The following is a 10,760-nucleotide window of genomic DNA, read 5'->3' as shown; positions in this document are numbered from 1 at the left end:
AATATAGTAAGATATCTCAGTAGGCATTAAGTTGTTTTTCTTCCTCTACAATCAAAATGTTTGTAGCTCCAGACTCCTATTACAGTAGCTGGATGAAGTGCAGGTTAATGATATCGCTTGCTTGGATTTAAGAGCTGGTTCAAGAAAAAGGTAAATTAATGGAAGCTGGAACCAGTATTGGAGGAGTAATACTTGACAGTGTGACACATCCTAAGTGTGTGTTACACAGTGTTCCTTGGTTTTCAGTTAACATATACTCATGTATCCCTTCACCTCAAAGTCTGCCAGAGAGAAAAACCCAAAACAGGAGTTGATGAATTGGTGACTTCTATGGCAACATCAATATTTATCTGTAAAAATTACAACCTTCAGCTAAGACCCTAGAAAAAACCTCTTAAATCTTTCAAATTGATTGCTAGCCATATTTTATAATGCAGTTTGTATATCAGTATTTCTGCGATACGCTCTCTTACCTTCCTGGGGTGCTGTACTCACACTACGGCAGTTACAGAGGAACCAAGACTGATACGCTGAAAAATGCTAATTGACAGTCAAAGTTAGCTCTACAGATGGATTAAACTATAAAAGAGATTGTTTTGCCAAAAAGTGGATGCTCATCACTGAATTCATTTTTAACATGCTCAGGCTGACTGCATTAGTTTTTCATCAAAACCATAATCCTAAATTGAGTTACCAGAAGAGGTTGGGTTTGCTTTTTATTTTCCATTTTTCATGGACTGAAGGGGCTAGATATGGCAGATACCCTTAATCCATCACCTCGGCAGAGGCAAAGTGCATGAGGAGTGGTTCATCCTCCCCAGTAGCAAGCAGAAAGACCTCATGCTGGGCATATGCAACAACCCTGTTTGTAGGTCAACTGCTTATCTCATGGGAGATCTGTGATATTACAGTCCTCCCAAAATAAATCTACAATTTGCATTCTCTGAGGGCACTAAACATAAATAAATGAGTAAGAGCTATGGGATTTGTGTCATGTCCAACAGTGGATTACTAGAACACGCGCAGAGTATTTGCCACCCTTTGCACAAACACACTAGACATCGTTACCCATAAGGCTACTGCAGATTTACATGAATTATTAACATGCACCTCAGCAGCACTCAGCCCAATTGAAAGCGAGACACAGCAACACCCGGCTGGTTGTGTGCAAACCACCCCGTAAGGTTTACACATTCAATCAAGGAAAAACCCAACGAGCCGCGGCAGGGAAGGTAAGTGTTATATAGGCAGGAAGGCATTACCTATAGTGACTAATGCACAGCATAGCTCAAGTGTCTGTGCCTACAGAAACAGAGAAACAGAGATTCATCCCATGTATAGCAAAGGAGTCCCACGAGCTCATGGCTGAGCTTTTGAAAGTCCCAGCAGAGGCTCTGCTCTGGGAGCGGACCCAGCAATGCAGCCCAAGAGGCAGGCACTGTGCACACACCTTGGGAGAACAAAAAAGATGTGTTGGGAGCAGCTGGGGAATGGGTAGAGGCTCTTAACTTGCAGCACGCAGGACACCTGAGGGGGTTGGCAGTGCCCCAAGGAAGTGAAAGGCCAGAGGCACCAGCCCACCCAGCCCCAGTCCCCCATCAAAACCCCAGCCCCTCCAGATGTCGTCCCTGCAGACAAGATTTGCTCCAGCTCAGGTTGCACGCAGGTGAGGATGCCACAGTCTCAAATGCTTAATAAGTGTTGTGATCAGGAGGAAGTATGTATCACTAGTATAGCAACAACAAGTTCTTGTCTTTGTATATGAGGTGTTTTCCTCCTTTGATATAAACAAGATTATGAGCACAGCAGCAGTAGGATTTCTTTGGGAAGATGGAGAGTCTAGCTATAACAGTATGTACACAGACTTTGAATATGATAGGAAACCAATCCTTAACAGAAAAGTTATCATTTATAAACCTGAAACATTTCTAAAATATACTGTATTTATGGGACTTGTCCACAGCAATGTTTCTAGTCAAAGCAGTGTATGCCCTTTGAGCGTGGAAGCCATTTTTCCAAAATACATGTTTAACTCAGACAGTTCTGCTGTCTTAAGGATCATGTATAAAAGATGCACCACACATTTCTCTGCCTTGCCATCACCGTATTTCAGAAACTGCTTATATAAATTATTGAACTGCCCACTGCAGCATATCCTTGTGAACCTGGTAGCAGCTTTTCCAGAGGAGAAAGGAGGGTCTTCAGCCAGCATTTACGTGATCTACTTAGCTCAACAGAGGACTGTGGCATGGACCTTCCCTGCCATATCTTCTCCCACCACCAGACCCAGAATGCTTTTGTATAATGGTTATACAGAGGGAAAATTTAAGAACAAAGTCACAAATCTTAAGCGTGGTCTCCAGCATCACATGTGTCATCAGTTGCGGGCACAACCAGTAACACACAGGGGGTGGCACCCAAGGCTGCAATGCATCCCTGTTAGATAGCAAGAGCCAAAATACCTGCTGCCTCTGCCCATTACCCACTTCAGGTGGGCATAATAATGTTAACAGTTAACTGTAGAATAGTAACAATCTTCCATGAGCAATCCTGACTCACACTTTAGGTCTTTATGTTTGAACACAGATTTAGTTGTCAAATACCCAATCAAAGCCTTGTTTTGTTTTCTTCTGTTTGTAAGAGGAGGGGGAAGCCTTCTGTTCAGTGATGGCTCAGTTCAGCTGTAGTTCTCTTTTACCACCCTCCAAGTAGGGTTTTTGAGGTTTTGAACTTTTCATATACCCACATGAAGGTTCCTTACTGAAAATTCACTATTACTTAGCCCATGCACAACAGCCTGCATTTAAGGACTGCGCTCCTCTCCTCACCAAAGAATTTTGTTGATACTTTGCCAAAGAATAGCAGGCTGGATTTGTCATAGACCAGCTTGACAGCAGATTGCTGGTCTGTTCTGGCTTTAAAACAAGTGTTGGAGGGGTAGGGGGTGGAAACAACCTATAACTCCCCTTTTTTTTTCCGTAAGCATTTTCATTTTAACTCAATTTTTTGGTATTTAAAAACTAATTTAAATCAAACTTGAAGGTTTCCTGGATTTATTTATTCCCTCAGTTTTGTCCTGTTTGGAATAAAAGGAAGATTCAAAATTTTCTTTGCTGGAAATTTCTAAGCTTCCTCCTTCCAATCAGCCCTATACTGGGCAGCAGACATCCTGTTCTGCTACTTTACACAGATTTCTTTGGGGTGCATTTGTAGAGTTTCACAATCCCACCTACTGCACTTCAAATTGTTACTTGCTTTCACATACATGTACATACACACTGATCCAGTTAAAATGTAAAACTAGTTGGATATATGTAAAGTTGTGATGCATCTTAAGACAGAGGAAAAACATAATTATTGAAAACATAGCATTAACAATTAGTTAAAAATCATAACTGATTCATGTTATAAGTGATAAGCAGTAGCTCCCTCACAGTACTCTGCCTCCAGCTGGTTCACAACACAGGGTAGAGAAGTGCTGGTCCTATGTGGTTTCTACCACGGTTTCTTCCTCTGCAGAGCACACAGTGAGTGAAGGACTGGAGGGGTTTCCCTCTCCCAGTCAAGCACCACCAACTTCCCCAAACACTTCAGGGTCATGAGCACATCCACAGACCCACTTCAGGAAACTCCACACTCTTCCTTTCTCCCTTTGAAGAGCGGGATTTGATCACCCACCCTCTCCAGAAAGGCCAGTAGGGGCATGAGAGGAGATCTGAGAACCAGCTTCCTCCAACCTCAAGTATCACCCCAAACTCTTCCCTTGAAAGATTCCCAGTTCCCCAAGGACAGCAAGCAGAGGAGGCAGCTCTTCTTTCAACCATGCAGCTCCTTTTCTCTCCCCCCTTTCCCAGGGAGGCCTTTGTGCTGCTGCTCCCCCTCCCCATTGGTTCTCTTTAACTCTTTCTTCTCTAGTGGCACGGGAAAGCAATTCAACCATTGAGAGACGAATGACACACATGTTGTGTTGTGCATCTACATAGCACTGGATGTGTTTGGCACTCAGACTCACAAGTTTGGTCTTTGCTATAATTAATGAACACTCATTAGCACACCAAAGGAATTAAACCTTATCATCCTATTCTCATTACATCACATTAAGACAGAGAAGAGTCTTGTCCTAATGCTGTTTACAAACCACAGTTCAATTTCTTCACTCAGGGTAAAGAGCACCTTGCTTGCTCTGTTGTCCCACTGTGGTGAGGACTCTTCATTGTGCTGCTCATTACAATTAGCTGAATCCCCTGCTCTTCCATTTTTTATTGCTAAGTTCTTACACTCTGGATTTTGATTTTCTTGTTGTTAGAAAAGAAAATGCACTGACAGTCACTCAAGTCCTTGTTGGAAAAATATGACCACAACCTTGTTTCCAGCTCCGTCTCAGAAACAAGTTCTTGAGCCCAAAAACGTGGGATAAAGTAAAGCTACAAAATTTGATACACTCTCTCACAGTGCTACTTTTAAGCCTGAGAGTTCTGCCTAAACCAATTTTCCATACTGCCTTTTATTCTGTCTTGCTTAATTCTGATTACACAACCAAATGATCATACTTGTTCATTTGTGGTCCTCAGCTTCCCAGGATAATGTATATTTTTCATATCATGTTCTATAAAACCTCCTTCAAATATTTCACTGGTATTCAGATTCACTGTATTTCTACAAGCAATTCTTACAAAAACAGATAAGACCCTCTATCCAAGTTAGTACAATTTCCATTCCAATTAAAAAAAAATGTCAACCCATCAGCCCAACAAATATAGTGTCTAGTACAATCCGAAAGGAAGAACAGTTAACTTGACAATGTAAATAACTTTAAACATAACAATTTGCACTGTTTTGCAAAACAAACAATTTTACTGTAACTGCTTATTTCAAATGTGGAATTATATTTAACAATTCCTATCTTATAATGACTATCTGAAATGCAGGATATAAATTAAACTTAAAACACAGAACTAAAAATCCCTAAGAAACCATGTAATTCATCATTCTTTTGTGAAAATAACCGAATGTTCTGGCTCTCATGATTTAGCTGAAAGTTTATTGCATCAAGCATTGGCCACACTTGTCTCTAAGGTTACCAGGTTTTGTGGAACATGCTAAACTACTTCAGAGTGAAAGCTCTGAATAGAGCAACACACTGCAATAAAACATCTCTTTGCTTGTCCACTCAAAACACTCTTCTTTCTTATCTCTCTCCTAATGGTGCTGAAAACCTTCTCAAGAATGGATCCTACACATTATTTGTCAAATGTATATGCCAGGAAAAGGCTAACAGGTGCCACTGCTGGAACAAAGTAGTGCAGTTCTTCAGGCTTGTTCTCCTCTTTTATTAAGATTTTGGAAGGATCTTCTCATTTTATTAAAGCAACTCTTCTGTGATATTAACTGAGACAAAATATTCCGTCCATGCGTATATTCCATTTTCTCACAGGGATGTTAGAGCATTTACAGACACTGCCAGAGCTGTAATTTCTGCCAGCTGGTCTCTCAGCTGGAGTGCGTTTGAGTCAATCACCGAGTGCCCTGCCCAAGCTCCCCACCCTCACCTTTGACTAACTTAAGAATAGCAACCATACTGCTTAGTCATTTTTAAAAAGTATTTTTCATATTCCCGATGTAACAATTCATGTCTTCACCGATCAATTGTGTTCCTGTTCCAGCATCTGGATCCCTGCTGGATCCAGAAGAGACTTCGATGGCCCAAACTCATGGACTATAATCCTCCTTCACAGCAAGCTGCAAGGGCTCTGCACTGGGTAGAGGATGGGACCATCTGCCTGTAAACATAGCTGCTCCCCACCTGAGCCCTCTAGATATCAGCTGTACATCAACAATTAAAATCTCTTAGAAGCACACCTGACACGTACTCTGAGCTCACCTATGACAAAAAATTCCTTTTAGCAGAAAAAATTTTTCTAATGATTTTCCTTAGGGAAGTATTTCCTGAGTATCTTCCTACCAGTTATATTCTCTCTGCTGGTGTTATCAACTGAAGTTCTATTTCTTTTTTCTTTGGCCATGAAATCTAAAAATGGGGTGTTAGCACTTTATGGGATATTTTAATTAAAAAAAAAAGTATGTATCATTCATGTCCCCATGAGGTATAGCCATTATTAAATCAATTTTGTTGTTGTTGAGTTAGGCTTATGTAAAGGTAGGATATTGGATTTCTAAAGTAATTATACAGGCAAGAAGTCTAGTCCCAAGTTTAATGGTAACTTTGGACTGCATATGCTCAGGTGGTTTCATTTCCTTAATTCTATCCAAACACCTGATCAATTTAATCAAACAGCACTGTAGTTTTCAGGCATTGGAAAACAGGCATTTATTTTACTTACCACTGCACATTTTGGTACTAGGCTTGTAGGAAGCATGTTGTGTTACCTCCCTGGTGAGTGAATCACCAACACTTGTTATCCACCTACCTCCTTGAAGCCAGGCTCCTTCTCGACTTTCATGTATGGCATGCAACAGACAGAAGTTTAACTATATCCTTTCCTTTCTTTTCAAAGCTCCAAGCACCTTGGAAGTTGTGACTCTCCTTAGCCACATCACATGAGTTCCCCTTTCTCTGGAGCACTCTTGAAATCGTTCAAAGGAAAAAGAGAAGGGATCTTAATGGTGCTGAAAGATGTTTTGCAGAAGATGCACCAGTAATCAATACTGGTGAGGTTCTTCCTTCCCCAGAGGCAACCGACTTGACAAGCAGGAGTTACTTGAAGTAAACATAAAATGTTAGGACCACTGCACCTTGCCTATTTGTTTTTAGGCTGTGCAAAAGAAACTGGCATTCAGTCACTTTGGGCCAGTCTTCCTCTTGCTTCAGTTTCTTCAGTAACATCTAAAAACCTGCAAGGAGGGATACTAGGTTACACCTTGTATCCTCTGCATTTTATTAAAGGAGTCAACACTCAACACTCCCGTTTTCATGGAGAATCTTTGGTGTCAGATCAAATACAAGCTCTTCTATCTTAAGAGGCATAATTTCTCAACTAAATGAGCCTGACTCCAAACTCAAAATAAGTGCCAGAGCTGAGTGAGCTGAGGCAATCATCTTCATTTTCAGACACGGGTAGATCTACATATGCTAAAAACACAGGAACAATGAGCAGTAGGTTATAGCAAATCATAGCAGACACTGATGTCACAAATAATTCTATTCTTGCTGCAAAAAGATTAAGAAAAAGAATTTAAAAATAATCAGCCTTTCTTTGTACTCAACAATCTGGAAAAAATATTCTAATTGGCATGCAGTTACTCCCGATTTTGTAATATAATTGAAATTTCAATATGACCTACAGGTTTCAGAGAGTTTCAAGTCCAAATAGCAGAAAAAGGAGAAAGGAAATCAAGAAGGTAGAGACAAACTCTAGCAAGCAGTAAATAGAAATGCCAATTCTCTAGCTTTCCATAAATTAATAGGTCTCGTTTACTAAGTGTCATATTTTAAGGACAGCTGAATCAAACTAAGTTTTCAGATCTATTAAAATGTCATCACACTGGTTAAGAATGGATAAGCTAAAAAAAAAAAAAAACTATGATTTTCATGCCATTTCTGTGCAATTTGTACTAATTCTTGATCAATACCATAGATCACATAGACTAATTAATGAGTGATTGTCATCAGTTATGTATGTAGAATGACAGAGAACAATATTCAACTGTGCTGTAAATGGAAGAAATATTTGAACAGGTTAGCAAGAGTAGAGATATTCCTTGTACTAAATTCTTTAGTCTAACTAGAATCAGAGACTGTATCTGCAAATACTTTTGCAATATCTGAATTTAACTCATACAGAAAAATTTCAGTAAAACCAATTAATCTGGGTCTGATGTTCACCCTCATATACACATTTATATAAAAATACCTGTATTTGTAGGACAGTTTGAGAACTATTAAAAACATTAAAAGCACACCACATTCCCACACAGATAACCTACATTTCAGATAACACACTTTTTAAACATACCAGTCCTGGCAAAAGCATTCTTTTAAAGGTCATGTCCTCATGCCACCTTCATATTCAGGTAAATTAATCAAAATTGGAGGTGACATGTTGGAGTAGAAAGAATAGGGAATGGGGGACTGAAACAAAGAGCTATGGGTGAAAGGAGGAGATAGGATGTGGGCTCCATAGATCTGGGATAACGTCTTTCCTGAGCACGTGTAATCCTATTCCTGAGAGACAGCTTTGTTTTCTTTTGCAGGTAACTAAAGGCTACGTATGTGAAACATAGTAAATATGAGCACAAAGTGGCTGTCTCACAGAGAAACAGGTATACTGAGAAGAATTAGCCTTTTCACATAGCCTCCACACACCGAATCCGTGCGGTATTCTCAATGTGTGCACACAGCTTGTGGTTTCTTCATGTACATTTCACTCAAAGTAGGAAAAAGGTCTTACTGAATTAAATTGGATTAGGATCTCATTTACCATGTTTGCTTAGGAAAAGCATTAGGATTGTCATGTGAGCTTTTATTAAGTAGTGGGTGCAATTTATAAAATCACAATCTAGAAGTCCCAGCCAATTGAAGACTTTAAAATGTTGCTCCTATACAGAAAACAAGATTTGTATACCTTGTTTGAATTCTTCTCTTAACTTTTTTTGTTATTTTATATGGTCTTATTGTAGTGCACATAGTAGCCTCCATACATATATACTGTACCTATATTATACATATGTACTCCAAATGTACTATAAATACCACAAAGCAAAGCCATACTTTGTGGTGACACTGGGACTCAAACAAGATATCATTGCACATTAAAGTTGTATTAAACTAATTGAAAAATAATTAAACATTGCTAATAAAACAAGATAAATACTAAACATTAAAAGACAGAGACTTGCCAGTGTTCCGTAAAACCACACCTTTCAGACAAATTAATTATTTGCATCATAAAAAAAAATGCTAACTGTGAAAGAAAATATTCCATAAGAAAGTAATGAGTAAAAAGTTTCAGGTGATTTTTGATTACATTAAAACCGATACCCATTCTTCATAAAATATCCAGAACTTTGCATCTTAAATACTATAGTTGCCTTAAAAAAATTACTTTCTTTTTAATCTTGCAAGAAGTGAAACCCTAATTGGGTAAGAAAGTATTTGGAATATATCCAGAAAGAAAAAAAAACAAACCTGCAGCTATTCTCATGTAAGTGGCACAGCATCTGTCAAGAGTTTTCACATACCTTCAGTAAGATATTTCAAATTAAGTCAACATTGTACTTGATTTCAGTGATCACAGTTAATATTCTGCAAACCCAAACTGGCTGCCTTGTTTATTCCGTAGTTTCAATTTCTATTGCTGTAATTCACCTTGGCAAATAAATGGATGTATATGAGGGGCTCGCCCTCTGAATAAATAATAAAATTTAACTTGTCATGAGCTTCCTTTGCCTTGAATGAAAACCATTTCATTTCTTTGTGATGCTGCTGAAGCTAAATCCTGTTGCAAGAGACTTAATGAGCAGCCCTGGAATAGAAACTAATGGCGTGTTCCAGCTACATGGCTATCTTGATGAACATTAGAATTACATCTGAGACCAGATGGAAGAAAAGGAAGATGAACTATACAAAATATGTCTTCATTTAAGGAGTAAAGTATTACTCAGTGGCATTATACATTGTTAATAAATTTTCTTTATCTGAAACTATAATATTTATGTATCTAATTTACATGTGACAAAGTAGCATATTCTAAAATTAGAGTGTAACCAGCAAACTATTAACTACTATAAACAATACCAAAACACAACTCAAACATATTTTAAGGAAGCAATAGATACATTTTGGACTGGGGAAAGATTTCAATTGCAGATATTGTTTTAAATACAGCTGTTAATTATGTCTTGGAAAAAATTCTTCAAGCTCAGGAAGATTTTCTGCTTAGGGAGTCCTGGGTATATACATAAACACCAAGAGTACACTACCAAAAAATCCCTTATTGGTTACTAGTAGGTACAGTAATAATAGTAAATGCTGAAATTGGGGAAAAAAAAAAATTTCAATATCAATGTTATATGATGCACTAGACAATATATCCCCTTTGAGCAGAAACTAGAGAAAATATCGTGCCCTTTATTATCTCTGTGGTTTCTTATGTGTAATAGACAGCCTAAGAATTGCACTTATTGTAACATTACAGTAAAGTGTTAGATTGCAGCTCACCTTTTAAAATATTAGTGGCCATAATACTTATGATAGGTTGTGCATTATGCAAAGATGAATAAAGATGTGCATTTAAATTAAAAAACGAGCAACCACTTACAGAACCAACAGTGAGGCTTAACATAACAAACATGCACTAACCCTACACTTATGCAAAACTAAGTTCTTCCAGGAAACTGTAACCAACTGTTGACCTTCCACAAAGGTAAAGGTTTTGTCCCTTGGTAATATGTTTGGACTTTCTAGTTGAATTCCAGTTTATTAGCTCATTGTCTGTAAATGTGCTGTTCCACTGTGATATCCTTTAGCTGCCCTTGAGCTTCTGCAGAATCTGCAATCTTACAGTCACTTTTATTTAAGGTTTTATTGAGCCGCAAAGTAAGTCCCCTTCAGTACTACACAAATAGGCTTCCTTATTCATCCTCTTCAGGTTCCTGTGGTAAAATTGGTGTCTCCTCCTTTAAACAAGCACTAAAAAACCCAAGGATTGTGCTGTAAAGGTGATATTTGCTTTTCTCAGAAGCAATGTTATGACCTTCATCTGGGTAGATCTAGCAGAGGAGAAAGGAAAAAAGTAAATATT

At 38.4% G+C, this 10,760-nt stretch overlaps 1 protein-coding gene across 3 annotated transcripts in view; it reads right to left on the bottom strand.

The window, feature by feature from the left end:
- Positions 1-4,621: 4,621 nt before the first annotated feature.
- The window catches only part of DPP10 (dipeptidyl peptidase like 10), a 556,222-nt gene continuing 550,083 nt past the window's right edge, over positions 4,622-10,760 (bottom strand). For all 3 annotated transcript variants that reach the window (XM_074910324.1, XM_074910323.1, XM_074910325.1), the window contains one exon: positions 4,622-10,728. In XM_074910324.1, the coding sequence (XP_074766425.1) occupies positions 10,591-10,728 (138 nt within the window). In that variant the 3' untranslated portion in view covers positions 4,622-10,590. The remainder of the gene's footprint in view (positions 10,729-10,760) is intronic.

Source organism: Athene noctua, chromosome 7 (genome assembly GCF_965140245.1).
Source record: "Athene noctua chromosome 7, bAthNoc1.hap1.1, whole genome shotgun sequence".
NCBI classification, from domain to species: domain Eukaryota; kingdom Metazoa; phylum Chordata; class Aves; order Strigiformes; family Strigidae; genus Athene; species Athene noctua.
This window is presented reverse-complemented; position numbering and strand designations above follow the sequence as displayed.